This window comes from Macaca nemestrina, chromosome 4 (assembly GCF_043159975.1).
Source record: "Macaca nemestrina isolate mMacNem1 chromosome 4, mMacNem.hap1, whole genome shotgun sequence".
Lineage (NCBI taxonomy): Eukaryota > Metazoa > Chordata > Mammalia > Primates > Cercopithecidae > Macaca > Macaca nemestrina.
The window spans coordinates 4,664,161-4,680,661 of NC_092128.1; the positions used below are offsets into that span (position 1 = coordinate 4,664,161).

At 43.7% G+C, this 16,501-nt stretch overlaps 1 protein-coding gene across 5 annotated transcripts in view; it reads right to left on the reverse strand.

The window, feature by feature from the left end:
- LOC105474942 (dipeptidyl peptidase like 6) overlaps positions 1-16,501 on the reverse strand; it is a 1,161,442-nt gene that overhangs the window by 220,151 nt on the left and 924,790 nt on the right. For all 5 annotated transcript variants that reach the window (XM_011729883.3, XM_011729885.3, XM_011729882.2 and 2 more), the window contains exon 7: positions 13,038-13,119. In XM_011729883.3, coding sequence (XP_011728185.1) covers positions 13,038-13,119 — 82 coding nt within the window. The remainder of the gene's footprint in view (positions 1-13,037; positions 13,120-16,501) is intronic.

The following is a 16,501-nucleotide window of genomic DNA, read 5'->3' on the forward strand; positions in this document are numbered from 1 at the left end:
CAGCCTGGGAGTGCTGGGTGGCAGGACAGGTCAGGGGAGTGATGGCACCTCAGGTGGGCTTCACAAAGCACATGAAAGGGTTTGGGTTCTATCCTAAAGGCAATGGAAAACAGTGGGAGGATTTTACATGGGAAAATGGACATGATTATATTTGCATTTTAGATCACTCAGTGACAGATGGAGAACATTCTGGAGTAGGGGTAGTTTTGGGGTAGGAAAACCAAGGAGGCAGCTGCTACAGGAACCTAGGCATGAGATGATGGTGGGAACAGAAAGAAGAAGGTGGATTTTTGTGATACCAAGAAAGCAGAATTCATAAAACGTATAGTGAATCAAGCTGGTGGGGGAGGAAGAGAAGTCAAGAATGCCAGGTGGCTGACCTGGCACTGCAGAGATGGCAGTACCACTCACACGGCAGAGCTTTGGCAGAAACAACAGTGAGTTCATATTTATGAATGAACTGAGTCTGGAGTGCACAGTTGGCCTCACGCACATGGGACAGGCACAGGCTCTAGAGCGATCTAGGCTGGAGGCACAGACGGCACACTCAGCTCACCAACATGCATACTGTACGTTAATTAAATCTGGCCTAATGGAGGGAATTAAAATATATTTCAAACTGTTCCTGGCCATAAAAGCCATTACAGTAAAAACTAAAACCATTCAGATAAATGAAGAGGTTTTCAAACTGAAGAACAAACAGAAAAATCAATTCACTAATTTGCTAACTGTTTTTTTAGAGTGGAAATAGCTGAACTAGATTTGAGCCATCACATAAAAAACAAAACAAAACAACAACAAAAAAACCACGAAACAAAAAAAACAAAAGCAAAACCCACAGTCTAACAAAAACCAAAGTGGTTCTGTTGTTGAAATTGACTCATTGATTATCTGTGCTCACGTCTATCACTGTTCTAGCACGAGTAAGGTACTGTGCTCCCCACGTATCAGGGAAGTGAAATAAAACCTCGTGGGCTGTGCAAATACCCACGTCAAAGGGCAGAAGTATGTTAGTATCCAGTATTGATAATTAACTTCTAATAATCAATCAGGGCTAACAAATTTCTGCAAAGGAAGAGCCCTGTGAAGTCTACTTTGCAGAAAAGTCCAGAAGAATCATTCACAAATAACTGACTTGGATGCTGCTAAAATTTCTCCAAACGTTCCTAGAAACCTCTTGTTTTAAGTGAGCAAATTATCTTCTGCTCTGTGCCCTCTCTGTCTCCACGTTTAACAACCCAGACAATAACCTCGGAGGTCCTCACAGGGCTTTAGAATGGAGGCCGACCGGAGAGTGAGTGAGGGGCACATGCCCACAAGGCCTCACTGTTCCTTACGACACTGAGGAGACGATCACCTTGGCATCCCAGTGGACAAGAAGTGAGGTGCTCTCATTCTCTGAAATGTCCTTGGAAAGCCAAGGAGTTCAGGTCCTTTCACCTTGTTTAGTTCAGCCTGATCCTGACAGGTTTTAACCAGGAACACTCTCTACCTTCCTTTTAAGATCTTTCACAGCATAACAAACATTTCAAGACAAAATGTCTGACTCGAAAATCCAGATTTTCTTCCTTGGTATCGCTCACAATCTGAACTGAATCTGAACTGCTGAATTAATTTGCCATCAGACAAGTTGTTAAATCTTAAAAATTTTAGGTTATATCATCAAAGTTTTCCAATTTCCCTGAATTTTGGACCTTATGTCTATAAATCTGACATTTAATTTTACTTTCCCTTCTGGATGGCATTCATTTAACAAGTATTTGTGAGAACCTATACTCTGTGCAATGCTGAGCAATGGGCCGTGGAAGATAAAGGTCTAATGAAAACCATTCTTTGTCCTTGAATGGCTTACATTTGGTCTGGGAAATAAAGTTATTCAAAAGTAAAATAGTTGAATAATAAAACAAAGAGGCATAAGATTAACTGCTACAATAAGTGGGACTGACAGTATTTCAGCCGTTTAAAGGAAGAAAAGGTCGTGGTTATTCTACAAAGACCAGGAGAAGGAACCATTCCTTTGATACTTTCCAATTGTGAAACATTTTAGGAATTATTATGAAGAGGTGTTCCCTCCACCCAAACTGGAGAATTCCACAAAGTAATCTGTAAGACCTGATTAGGTGCACGAAGGAGAATTCTCGGCAGCACAGAGTGCAGCCCTCCCCTGCCCTACCTGAGGCGACTGGAAAAACCTCCACATGTTCAGAAGCTGCTCCCTCCACAGGACAAGAAACAGGGTCTGCCATGGCCGCAAGTGTGGTGCGGCTCCACGGCCCGTCATCCAAAGGTCTCAAAAGGCTATGTTAATTTATAACTGCCTTGTTATATTGTCTCAAGAATCTATCATGAAGTGCACTCTTCCTTAATGCACAACTCTGGTCCTGCTTTAAATTGTATTTGATAAATGATCTTGAAATGCTCTAACCTAATATTGCCGAGGCTGATGTGGGGGGCACCCTCCTAAATTTGATTATTCCTAAGAAATGATACACTGTTTCAGGCACAATTGAATTAAGGAAGCTCTGATGAGGAAGAGAACAGGGTTTATCTTCACCGGCCAATGTGGGCAAGCAGGTCAGGCCCTGTTTTAGCCCAGCATCCACCTTTTTCCTTAATTTTGCTTTGGCTTAAAGTGAGTCTCAAGGCTCACTTACCATTCTTTGAAATGTATTCTCTTATTGTGAAATACACAAAACATTGACTATAGTCCTCTTGTATCCCATAAGTGTACACAACGATGACTTGTCAGTTAAAAACAATTTCATTTTAGATATTAAAGACTCATCATCCGTGACCTTGAATTTTGTTATTCTGCTTTCTATCCTTCAAAAAAAGAGTGAGTCCCAGAAAATCTCTCTGAAGGGTTTGCAACAGAGTTTTCAAACTAGTGGAATTAAAGGCACTGTGATCCTTGGAGGGTGACGGGCAGCTGATTCATGTTTGGATTCTCTGCAAAAAGTGCCTCTTTTCTACCCTCAACACTACTTGAGCACGTGTTTACTGAGTAGAGTTCCTAAATCCCACTTTTAACAATACATTTTCTTCTCTTTTTAATTTTTAAAATGTATATAATGTTGCTCTAACCAAGAAAGTTTTAGAAGGAGAAGAAAAAAGCCCACAGTCTGGCCAGTCCAAAATAATTATTTTGACTAATATATTACTTTCTAATCCCTTCCATATGCCAATATACCAAATGGCTTATTTTAGTCCTGCTATTGTTTAATAGATGATATATGCTCCATATGTTAATGCAGTCTTCCTAATCATAATCTTAAATGGTTATATGATACCTCTTCCTACGGATACTCCATAATTGAGCCAATCGCTCGCCTGTCAATACTTAGGACATTGCCAACTTTTAGAAATTCTTATTATGGATAACAGTGTTATGAATGCGTTTGTTGATATAGCTGTGGGCTTCTTTTAAAAAGGATTTCTGTGATCTTGTATAGGAATATCTTCATGACTTACTGCATATTTTCATATTGTTTTATAAATAAATTTTCTCTTATGCCTCCTCCATTGATACAGAGTTAAAACAAATCTCTGCCTCCTCCTGATGTCCTACTTACATTTTCCTTCTCTCACTTCCCCCACAATCCTATGATTACGAATTTCCTTTCCTGTCCTGAAATCCCTGTATCCCAGGAGAAGAGCCTCTTGGTGGCAGGAAAGAGCCCCATAATTTTGTCCTAATTCTCTTCACCCTTTGGCCATGACCATCAGGTATCCCTGTCATACAACCCCACCCATTCGTATTCATTACCAAAAACTCAGCTTATTTACTTGAGTGCAAGTGAATATTAAAGTGATTTAGCCCCACAGAGCTAGGAAGTGATAACATATTGCGTTAAATTTGAAGGGTACCTTTGGTAAAGCTAACAAATCACTCACCAAACTGCCTCCATCCATTATCTGAGGATACAGAAGGCAATCTCCATCCATGCGATATTAATTTCTTGGCTACTGTCATGGACCTCAGTGCCCATGATGAATGTTTTTACAATGAATACCAAATTAACCTAAACTGATTAGAGGCTTTTGTAAGTTATTAATGGGATGTCACTTTAGTCTGGTCTTCTCCACATATAGGACATTTCATTAAAGACTCTCCTCTTGCTGGAAAGATCAATCTTCCTCCCCTCGTTGGATTTGTCAACTTCAGTAAAGTGCTCCCTGCCCCCTTTGCTACGGCCGTGGGACTGGGTGGGCAGCGCTAACCCTGAGTCAGGCTGTAGCTCGGAGGAGGCCACAGGCCCATTTCTGCTCAGCTCCCTGGTGGCCGCCCAGGTGGTGATGGGGAACTGTGGACTGGAGGCAGGCTTCCTGGACTGGACACAGAAAGCAGGACACACAGCTTCTTATAAGAAACATACTCTCTCCATTCAAGGGATAATTTCTGGCGTGGCATTAGCATAGGGGAAATGCTATCACCTGACAACGGCCTTTTCTAAAGCCACGGACTCTTGAATACTTACAAGGAGCTAAAGACTTCAGGAGGTAGAAACTGATGTTTTCTGAACATTCCCCCTCACTCCCTAAGAGTGGGAGAAGAGCAAGGTGTGAATTCACACAGGTACACCTTGGATGGTGACGGACAACGTGGCTGGCCCGTCATGGAGCCCTCTGGCCACCATCCCTAGCTTCTGTCTCTATCCTGCATTTCTCTGCTTTATTAAGGGCAGCCCAACTCTCCTTCTGACACACACCAGACTTCCGTCTGATGAAATTCTTATTTTCCTTCTCATTCTCTACAGCTCGATTAAGCCAAATAATAACAGCAGCAACAATTAAAGACATGTATTGAGAACATTATTTACACAAGGCTCCACAGCCTGTACTTTGGGTAGATTAATTTAATCTTCACCATGAGCCCTACGAGGTAGGCATTGTTACTTCAGTTAACAGACCAAGAGACGGGAAGCTCAGGGATTAAGTCTCTTAGTCAAGGTCATGCAACTAGTAAGTGCTGCAACCACGATCTGAATCTGGCCCTTTTGACCCCAAAGCTTTTGTTATTAATAACCCTTGAAGAGCAAAACAAACAAAATAAAATATTCTTTTCCTTCTCAGGCTTAAAACTAGGGCCTTCTGATTCTGAGGCTGAGGAGGTGGCCTGGGACCCTACCACGGAGTCTGTCAGTGAAGGCTTCCACATCCCAGGCCTGGCTGGGTTCCCACTCCCAGCTGGCTCCTGGCTGCACCCAGCCTGCCCTCACGCTGGCTCTGTGCTGCTACCGCGGTGCCACCCACGTGGCCCCTGTCACACTGAAATCTGATGGTTCTCCCCACGCGCTCCTCCCCGTGCGGACGCCCACACCTGAGCGATGCCTGAGGCGAAGGCCCTCCATCCCTCCGATCTGCTGTCAAGCTGCCCTTTCGTCCCTCTAACAAAGCGTTTTGGAGTTTCAAGCGCAAGCTCTTCCTCCATATCTTAGGTTGAATTACTGACATTTTGGAGGCATGGATTTTTACAACTTTAATGGGCTATAAAAAAACTCTTTTTCTTGAAGGCAGAAACCCCAATGCCATGAGGTGAGTCAGTGCGAGTGAAAAAAAAAAAAAAAAAAAAAAACCCCTCAACTCCAATTTTCTTGAATCCTTCACTGACTCATAGAAAAAAGTGTCAAGACAGGGTTCCGGGAGGAAGCGGTACCCGCTGGATCACTGGCAGATGCTCACGCGTAAGTAAAGGAAGGCCCTTGCTCTCTCGCTGTTGACGCATTAGGAAGAAAAAGAGCCAACCTTGGAATAGTTTGCTTGGAATGGGCTCCATCCACTTGAAGTGGGAAATTAAGAAAATAACAGAATAATAGCATAAGTAATAATAGTAAAAATTATAATAATAGTAAGAAAAATAACAATAGCTCATAAAATGAAATTCTGTATTAACCAAGACTGAGGAGAATTTAAGTAGCCCCTGTGAAGTTAGAAGAGAATATTAACTGTCTGTCCCAAGAAACAATAACCATATCTATCCTCCACATATTTTGTAGGCTCTATAAACTCCTGTTTCTTTCTTCCCTGCACAAACTACAAGTTCACAAGACAGATAAGCACAAGCTGCAAACCAAGTTCTCACAGAGATGTAAGACAGGTGGCAAAAGTGTCACAGCAGCCTTTTGATCTCATTTCTGTAAGCCTGCTTCGCATAGTTCCAGCCTCAAAATGCTTAAAAGGGACTTGTTTTCTTTGTTCTGGGCTCAGCCTTTAGGACACATGTCCGCTGGGCCGGTGTACACCTTAAAATAAACACTTTCCTGCACTCTGTCCAGTCTCTCTGGTTCCTTAAATCCTGCTTCACACTGAGGTGTGGCTTAGAGAGCCACAACTGCCACAGGCTTGAGAGGGTGTAGCAATCACTAAGGTGGGGCTGGTGTAGGGTACGGGTACAGTGTCTGTGTGAGTCAGTCAGGGAACACCTGTGTAGAAGGTCACATGGGGAAGGGCAGCTGGACCTCCAGACGGCATGCCCCACGGCCGTGTCCCCGACCGTGAGGAGAAGTTTTTCTCAGAGCTGGATTGACCTGACGGGCTCTGTATCAAGCAAGCAAAGAATGACCTCTTAGGCGGTGAGGCCTGTCTGGATGGCTTTGTTCTCAGAGGCATCATTTTGTTAAGACTTGAAGATCTAAGGAGCTTGGTGAAAAACAAGAATATCCAACACATAGTGTGACAGCCCCTGCTATGGACAGGACAGGAAAGCTTGGGCAGTGTGAACAGATGGGGACATTTAGGAGAGTGACAGTGCTAGAGCATGGCAACGGGCAGCATCTGCAGTTGGGGAGAGCAAGTGAGTGATAATAGGTGGATTTGCCATCAGAAGCGGAAGCCAGTGAGGAAAGGGACCATGTCCTCCTTCTGTATCCGGGATCTGGCAGTATCTGGAACACAGGAAGTGTTCAATAAGAGTTGATTGAATCCATAAACAAATGCATAAGAGAATGATGGGAATGTACACACATGGCAAGACCAGTCTGCAGGGTCCCGTGCATTTAGCTGGTTTGTGACCATGACAGTCGCTGGCCACATGTGCCATTCCAGAGAGCCCCAGGACTGGCAGCATCCTTGGGAGTCCAGTCTACCTGCTCCTAAGACCTCTCCAAGGGAGCTGCCATCCTAACCATTAAAACACAGCACAATTTTTTTTCTTTATTATACTTTAAGTTCTAAGGTACATGTGCACAATGTGCAGGTTTGATGCATAGGTATACGTGTGCCACATGGGTTTGCTTCACCCATCAACTCGTCATTTACATTAGGTATTTCTCCTAATGCTATCCCTCCCCCAGCTCCCCACCCCGACAGGCCCCAGTATGTCATGTTCCCCACCCTGTGTCCATGTGTTCTCATTGTTCAATTCCCGCCTATGAGTGAGAACATGCGGCAAAACACAGCACAATTTAAGTAGAGATTTCTTGACACTCTCTGATAAACTATTCTGTGACCTTCTGTGGAAAACTATTTTGGATCTAAATCGCCAGGCGATTCCTCCTGGCTCAAATGTCCCATTTTGATAAACATGTTATTCTCCTGTTTCCAGGGAGACTCAGGACAGTTGCTCGCTGATATTCACCACCCCTCAGCCTCTCGTTGTCTGGAGATGATGAAGAAGTTGGCCTCCCCGTCTAAGCTGCAGAGCATGGCTGTGAGAATTCCTTAGTTTCCCTCCATGGTGTCTGTAATTGCACCTGCTCCTTTGGGGAACGCCGTCTCCTGAGGACAGCTCTTCCCCAGTCCCAGCAGGTTTCCCAGCTAACTACTCCATTGCGCTTCATCCGTCACATTTTGACGCTGTCTCTTCATTGAAGACTTCCCAACGGACTCATTAAATTTCCCGTTCAAAGTTCTACATTTATCACTGTCATGGTAGCAAGCCAACCCATTCACTTTGTTTCTGATCTTCCGAGTGTACCAGCAAAGACTCCGGCTTTGAATTCTTAATGTTGCCTAATGCTGCACGGTCTTCCTTGAGAAAATTTCCATGGCACTTGTTTCCGAAGGAAACCATGATGAAGCACCAAATTCACATGAGCTCCCTACCCTTGCAGATCAACCTGCAGATGCACCCCGAGGCAGCTTCAACTCCAAGTGCAAGTGATAAGAACAAGGAAGGCCACCGCAGCTGCCCTCAAAGTCCATGTGCTTCTAGGAAATGTCTCTAGTAGAAATACCGTATCGGGAAATACATGGGCATTCCTAAACCAGACAATGTAATCACCTTCTGGGTCAGCAGAAACAAAACCTCCCATAAACGGACGAACACATGACATGGTAGGGGGCAGGACTTCATGAAAAGATCAAAGAAAAGAAACATGGAGGGCCAGGCCCAGTGGCTCATGCCTATAATCCTAGCACTTTGGGAGGCTGAGGTGGATGGATCACTTGAGGTCAGGAGTTCAAGACCAGCCTGGCCAAAACGGTGAAACCCCATCTCTGCTAAAAATACAAAAATTAGCCAGGTGTGGTGGCAGCACCTGTAGTCCCAACTACTTGGGAGGCTGAGGCAGGAAAATTGCTTGAACCCAGGAGGTGGAGGTTGGAGTGAGCAGAGATTGCGCCACTGTACTCCAGCCTGGGTGACAGAGGGAGATTTCAGTTAAAAAAAAAAAAAGAAAAAAGAAGAAACATGGAGGAAATCTCAGTTCAGGAAGATTCATCTGAAGAGGACAAAATGAGGAAAGAAGTAGTACAGAGAAATACATTGAAACGGCACATGTTTTGAACGTTTAGATTTCCCGACTGACCACTCCAGTTTGGAGGAAGAGGAAGCAAAGGACAGTCACTGTGTTAACATTTTACATAGGATTTCTTGTTTAATCCTATTTAATCTGGCCAAATCTATTTCCTAGATCACATCCTGGGCCCTCAGCAGACGGTTGGAAGCAATCTTATCATTCGTCATACACTCCAGCCCCAGACCAGCACCACCACAGAAGTGGTTTCTGGCAGCCTGGGAGCCTCCTCCCACCCACTCCGCTAACAACACACAGGCCACACTCCCTGCAGTCACTACTACTGGAGGAATGTTCAACACTCGCTCTAAAAGGTAAGAGTCACTAATTGGCAACCACATCGAGGCACTGGGAAAAGATGCCCTCACCCACCCCTAGTTCCCCAGGTCGTCTCCTGTGATAAGGGGGCTCCGGACCCAAAGGCAGCCCTGAAATCACTCAGCAAAAGGAGGCTACATGTTCCCACAGCTCATTGCAAACTTCAACCGCAGCTGTGTTCTCTGCTCCCAAAGGAGAATTACTCACTTCAATCTGACTCATTATAATTAGAGTAGGTTGACTTTAGGGAGCAATATTTACTTTTTAAAATAAAATGGCAATGAGGGGTGTGTTGCTTGGCATCACTTAATAGGTTAGGGCTTGCAAGGCCTGCTCTTGAGTTGTGAATTTTCTGTGCAGACGGAGCAGGTGTGGGGAGTACCTGTCATGAGGTGGTGGCTCTGGCATCAGGCTTTCCTCATGAGAACAACCAAGACAGCACATGATCCCCTAAAACAGGGGTCAGCAAACTATAACCCATAGGCCAAATCACCTGTGTTGGGAAGTATAGCTTTATTGGAACACAGCCAAGCCCGTCTTGTCTATACTGTCTGCAGCTGCTTCCATGCTGCAGTAAGGGAGCTGAGTCATTGTGCTAGAAACCATCTGTCCGCAAAGACTGAAACATGTGCTATCTGACCTTCTGCAGAAGAAGGCGGCCCCTGCTCCAGCACATAGGGCACTCACTCAACAACGAGCTATATTGCCTCTTAAGCTCAGTACATGCATGTATCATAACGCTCTTAAAGGTCGAATGGATTTAAAAACTCAAACGTTCCACAAGCATATAGCACCTTTGGTACTAAACTCAAGTATTAACAGTTATTACTTACCTGAACATTCATTTCTTTGAAGCAGAAAGGAAGTCAAATCTCTGTCACCTCTAGTACTGTCCTATTCATAGATGCTGGCTATTTGCCACCATCCAATTCTTCATGCTGCAGTGGTTTGAAACCACAAAAATACATTAACTAATGAATTAATCGATCTGTTTGTGCTTTCATCTTTTACCTCAATAAACGTGTACTGGGCACCAGGCATTGTGCTGGGTGTGTTAGAATACGAAGATGAAACAGGCTCACTGTGTGGACTCAGGGTACCTGTATTAGTCCGTTCTCATGCTGCTATAAAGAAATATTTGAGACTGGGCAATTTATACAAGAAAGAGGTTTAATTGACTCACGGTTCTGCATTGCTGGGGAGGCCGCAGGAGACTTACAATCATGGCAGAGGCACCTCTTCACAGGGCAGCAGGAGACAGAATGAGTGTCGAGCGAAGGGGGAAACCGTCAGATCTCGTGAGAACTCACTATCACTAGAACAGCATGGGGAAACTGCCCCCATGATTCAATTATCTCCATCTGGTCCCACCCTTGACACATGGGGATTATAATTCAAGGTGAGATCTGGTGGGGGGACACAGAGCCAAACCATATCACCACCTAACCAAGGACAGAGATATGTTTACAAGCAACAAGAGATCGTGTGTGCTGGGAGATTGCACGGTGATACCTGAAGCCCCAGGATGGCTACCTACCACTGTGTGTGTGTGTCTGTGTGTGTGTATGTTTGGGGAGGTGTCAGGAAGCCTTCTCTGAGAAGTTGTCATTTACTTTGTTTTGTTGCTACTTATTCTGTAAGAGGTTAAACATGATAACTTCTATAATCATTTTCCCCTTCTCATCTCCAAGGGAGCAGGACATGAATGAAGGTCAGTTATTCAAGAGGACAATTATAGACTTAATTGTAAAGTGTCTGCATGCACACACACACACACACACACACACACACACATGCATGCATAGCAACTCCTTTTACAGTTGAGGGTTAGATTTCCTTTATGTTACAAGCTGTTCCCAGAGGCAGGACGACAAGTACCAACTCTACTAAGGGACCCGGTTTATTTGCATGTGCAGACAATGAGGCAGGAGTCCACACACTGAGTTACAGCCACTGGGTGATAAGGAGCGAGGCCGCAGGTATGGTGGAAAGAGACCTTGACATGCGGTCACGTTATGATGGTCTTCTCCTGACTACTATAAAAAGGCTGGACAATGATCACTCAGTAACGTTACACATTCCTATCCTTCTCCCTACAGTGGTGTGATGAGGCCAGGTGCAGAGCTGTGGGTACTGGCTTGTAATGGACCCACAGCAGGCAGGGAGAGCTCTCTACGGAGGTGTAATGGCCACTTTGACAGATGATTTGAGGGATACTGGAAATCTCTTCAATCACAGACTTTCAGAGGGTTTTAAGGTCAACTATTAGAGATTCAGTTGCACATCAGTCCTGAAAACTTAAGTCTTCTACAATCTCCTATCAAATTACATTTTTTCCCTTTTTAAGAGTTAATGCCTTTGAGAAAAGACAAATTTTATCTCTTTGTTGTGATTGAACTGATGGGTTGGTGTTCCTTGGTCAAGGGCAGCTCTCAACTTCCTCACTTCCTCCTGTCACCCTGTGATTTTGATCAGTTACATATGCTTTTCAAAACCTCTGTAATCAGTTTTAGCATTAGAGACATGATCATAATAGCTAAAATATTAATAGTTTCACGGCCTCTATGCTCTTGTTTTTTTTCAAACCAATTCAAGGCAGTGGAATTAGTACATAACCAAGAAAATGCGATTGTACTATGGGGAGAAATAAGACTATTTTCATTTGTAAGATAGATGACAGCCTATCCAATACAATTCTATGTGAGCTCTTAGATACGATCATTTTTTGTGCTATTTTAGGAAAAAGGAGCTTTACAAATGCAGGCTTAGGTAATCAGCTTAAAGAGGCAGAAGAAAATGGTGACTTGAAAACGGCAACCATGTCATCTGACCTTCAAACCCGAGGGACTTTCTGCACGTGGCAATACGGTCTCTTAAAAAATGCTGCACAGAACGGACAAATATAATCCAGTTTTAGTCAAACGCAAGGCTAGAGGTGGAAAACCCGAGGGATCATATTATCCACATCCTTTACTACATGGCTGGGCTGCTGCCTGCAGCCTGACAGCTGGAGGTGCCGTGCAAGGCCAGCTCGACAGTGAGAACCAGGGTGGGAGCCCTCATCTTAGAAATAGTGTTCAGGGCCGTTTTCTCTGCACTGTCCTTCCCGTTCACAGAAACCCGGCAGTTTTGCCAATTTGAGAAGGAATCCATGAAGACAGCTGATAGAAACCGAGAGGGCTGCAATGGCCATGGGGGATTTTGCATGTTGATGGGATTGGCCTGGCTCCATCAGGGCCAGCAAACCTACAGCTTAAAAACCCTTCCACAGAGGCCAGGTGCGGTAGCTCATGCCTGTAATGCCAGCACTTTGGGAGGCCGAGGTGAGTGGATCGCCTGAGGTTAGGAGTTCGAGACCAGCCTGGCCAACATAGTGAAACCCTGTCTCTACTAAAAATACAAAAATTAGTCGGGTGTGGTGGCGCACGCCTGTAATCCCAGCTACCGGGGAGGCTGAGGCAGGAGAATCGCTTGAACACAGGATGTGGAGGTTGCAGTGAGATGAGATCGCACCATTGCACCCTGGCCTGGGCAATAAGAGCGAAACTCTGTCTCAAAAAAACAAACAACAACAACAAAAAACCCTCCACAGAAAGAAGTCTGAGTTCCCAGAGCATCTTTTGATGACAAAACCATTTGGATCATTCTCATTTGCAGTCCTTTTAATGAAGTTGATCCCTTTGAGCTCACGATTCATCTGGAGTCCACAGACACAGCTACAGTTAGGCACCACTTCAACCATGTCAGATGTAGGAACCAAGCACACGCTGTTCCAATTTTAGGAGAATTTGCTATCTAAAATGAAATGACCCTTTTACATATCCAGACACCCTGGTGTATTTGTCCAGATTTTAATTTACACACACACACACACATACACACACACAACACCATATACAGGCTGAGTACAGTGAGACCCATTCAGCTTAGAAAATGGAAACTTCCTCAAAACCCAAATACAGTTACCGAACTTGATTGGCTTACCAGCTGTTGGCCTTTAGGGCCCCATCCTGCATACTGAAGTTTTGCATTGCTGACTTCTGGTGGGTCCAGACTTTGAGGATCCCTGAAAATGGAACAAACAAACAAAAACAAAGCAAAATGTTGGGAACCAAGAATTTAAGCTGCTGCAATTTTATCCCCTACCTATAACTTAACTCCTTTCTCCTTCCATGCTATCCATTTCAAGAGCTTGTCTCTTGTGTTACTAAGTAATATGTCTCATTTAGTCTCTATTAGGTTTCTTCAGATGTATATAATTTATATGAAGCTCAAATAGGTCTATCATTGCTTAACCCAAATAGTAAATACTCATTAAGAGAGAACATGCAGTGAGGTCTCTGGATCAACTTCTTAACTCTCCAGAACAGTCAGAGTTAAAAATTAAAATGCAGAGCCATGCAGTGATCTGTCTCCACAATTTGTGTCTCCATCTTTGGTTCTCCTAGAAGGTAATTTTTTCTAGGTATCACGCAGGTCGTTATGACCTTACAAACCTGGTGGCATCAGGTTTTGTGTTGGTTTGTGTTGACAGATACAAGCCGAGAGAGAGAGGGAGGAAGGGGATAAATTGAAAGATGTATTTCCTTTCAAACCTCACTTACATTTTTTATCCTTAATGTACTGATTAAATACCAATACCACCACAACAAAAACCTGCCTAAGTACTTAAAGGTTATAGTGAATAAAGGTCATGGTGGCAAAAATGAAAAGAGCTAACACTTTTATAAGTATTAAATATTTCAGTATATTTTGTAGCTACTGTTGTCTCCAACATGCAGAAAAGATTCATTTTCGTGTTTCTTTTGGATGACACCCCTTCACGTGAAGAATGGTATCTGTGTTCTGCTGAGTCTGCTGGGCTCTGTCAGGTAAGCACCCCATCACTTAGCTATAATATTTCTTATGTGGGGCCGGGCACAGTGGCTCATGCCTGTAATCCCAGCACTTTGGGAGACCAAGGCAGGTGGATCACAAGGTCAGGAGATCGAGACCATCCTGGCTAACATGGTGAAACCCAGTCTCTACTACAAATACAAAAAATTAGCCAGGCATGGTGGTGGGTGCCTGTAGTCCCAGTTACTCGGGAGGCTGAGGCAGGAGAATGGCGTGAACCCGGGAGGCAGAGCTTGCAGTGAGCAGAGACTGTGCCACTGCACTGTAGCCTGGGCAACAGAGCAAAACTCTGTCTCAAAAAAAAAATTATATATATATATATATATATATTTCTTATGCGGAAGACATAGCTGGGAATACACCCACTCATCTGTAGAGGGAAATGGTTGAATGGCCTTTGGAAAGGGAGGATGCTGCATTTTAGGGGTTGCATGAACAAAGGAGATGAGGCAGGAAGGGAAGGAAGGTGAAGGGCTAAGGACATGGTGGACTGGAATCAATAGAAAATACAAAAAGCAACGGCTGAATAAAACTACCAGGAAAAACAAGGAATACATTTAGATTAAAGAGAGATGGGGGAGGCTAGAGAGTCCAGAATGCCCCAGGTAGTTTTAAATGAAGTGTCTGGGTTTGGAGAAGCCAGGAAGCCTGAGGGTAGAGCGGCGATGCCAATTCAGAGAAGACATTGCTGCTTAGAAACCAGCTAGGAAGGCAGCTACCCAGCGATCAGAAGATGCAAGCAAGTCCTAATATTGCAGGTTCTGTTAATAGATGAGTTTCTAACATTTGCATGGTTTTGTTTTGCTTTGTTTTGTTTTGAGAAGGAGTCTTGCTCTAACGCTCAGTCTGGAGTGCAGTGGCAGGACCTTGGCTCACTGCAACTTCTGCCTCCCAGGTTCAAGTGATTCTCCTGCCTCAGCCTCCCGAGTAGCTGGGATTACAGGCACCTGCCACAACGCCTGGCTAATTTTTGTATTTTCAGTAGAAACAGGGTTTCACCATGTTGGCCAGGCTGGAAACTCCTGACCTCAGGCAATCTGTCCTCGTTGGCCTCCCAAAGTGCTAGAATTACAGGCGTGAGCCACTGCGCCCCACCAACATTTGTATGTTTTGATGTTTCAAAGTATTCTCATAAGCATAGGTTAGTTCCTCTTGAACCCTGGTGAACAGTTTGATCAACATAAAAAAATGAATGATAGTACTGGATTAACCCATAGAATAAAATAAATACCCATGAGTCTTTACTGATATAAATAAATAAATCAAATCATCAAATTTACAGTGGAAACCTGGCAGACAGCCACTTAAGCAAGTGACCAAGGCCAACATCATCGAAGCCCCCTTGGATACAATGCACTGGGAAGGACAAATAATCATTTATGTGATTTTTTTTTTTCACCCAAAATGCAGAACCTTACTCCAATCATGAGAAAACACTGGGAAAAACCCAAACTGAGGGACACTCCAACATAACTGACCAGACCTCCTCAAAAGTGCAAGGTCGTGAAAGACAAGAAGAAACTGAGGAAATGTTACAGACTGGAGGGTGCTAAGAAGAAAGAACATCTCAAGGCAGCGTGGGGTCCTGGGACAGAGAAAAGACACTGGTAGAAAAATTGGTAGAATTCAAATAAGGCCTGTCGAGTTAACAATATGGCACCCATGTTGATTTCCTATTCTTGATCATTATACTAAAGTTATAAAATATGCTATCGCTAGGAGGGGTGACATGAGAAATACAGGATTGTTTTTGCACTATTTTTGCAACCTTTCTATGTCTACAATTATTCAAAATAAAAAGCTTTAAAAAAAGAATTTCATAGCTTATATCTCATTGGCTATAAAAATTGTCCTAAATAGAAATGAAAAGTCAGATAATTTCCCTTCCAACATACTGTGATCTTGATTTTAATAACTGAAAAAAAAATTCCATACGTAGCATAGCACAGGCCCTCAATATGTGCCTATGAACAAACAAATAAATTAGTAAATAAAGGTAGGTTCTAGAGGTGGCTCTCAGCAAAGATCCTTTTGCAAGTTTAGAGACAAGCCTAACAAATTCACTTTACCTGTGTTTATTTGGAATTTTCTAAGCACAGAGGACAGAGTGGGGGATCAGAAAGACTTAAACTCCATTGCCTTACTTAATATTGAAATTCAGTTTGTTAGATTGTGATTTCCAGTAGGTGTCTAAGATATTCAGAAACAGCAGGGGATTAACTTTTCTTTGATATGACAGATGTAAATTCCCTTAAATGCTAACTGGAAATAATATGGAGTGCCTTGCAAGACTGCATGAACACTAGGGCCAATATGCCATGTGATTCACTAATTCCGATTTTATTACCTGTGCTCACCTGTGCTCAAGGAGTCCTTTACTTCTTCCATAAGCTAAGATGCATTTCCCTTCCCTCACCACCAACACTTTACAGGAGTTTCCACAGAACCACCCTAGGAATCAAAAGGTTTGCACCCTAGTCCCAACCTTACGATGTATGGATCCCACGGCCTTCAGCAACTCTCTGTGTCTTATTTTCTCCTATGGGGACAAT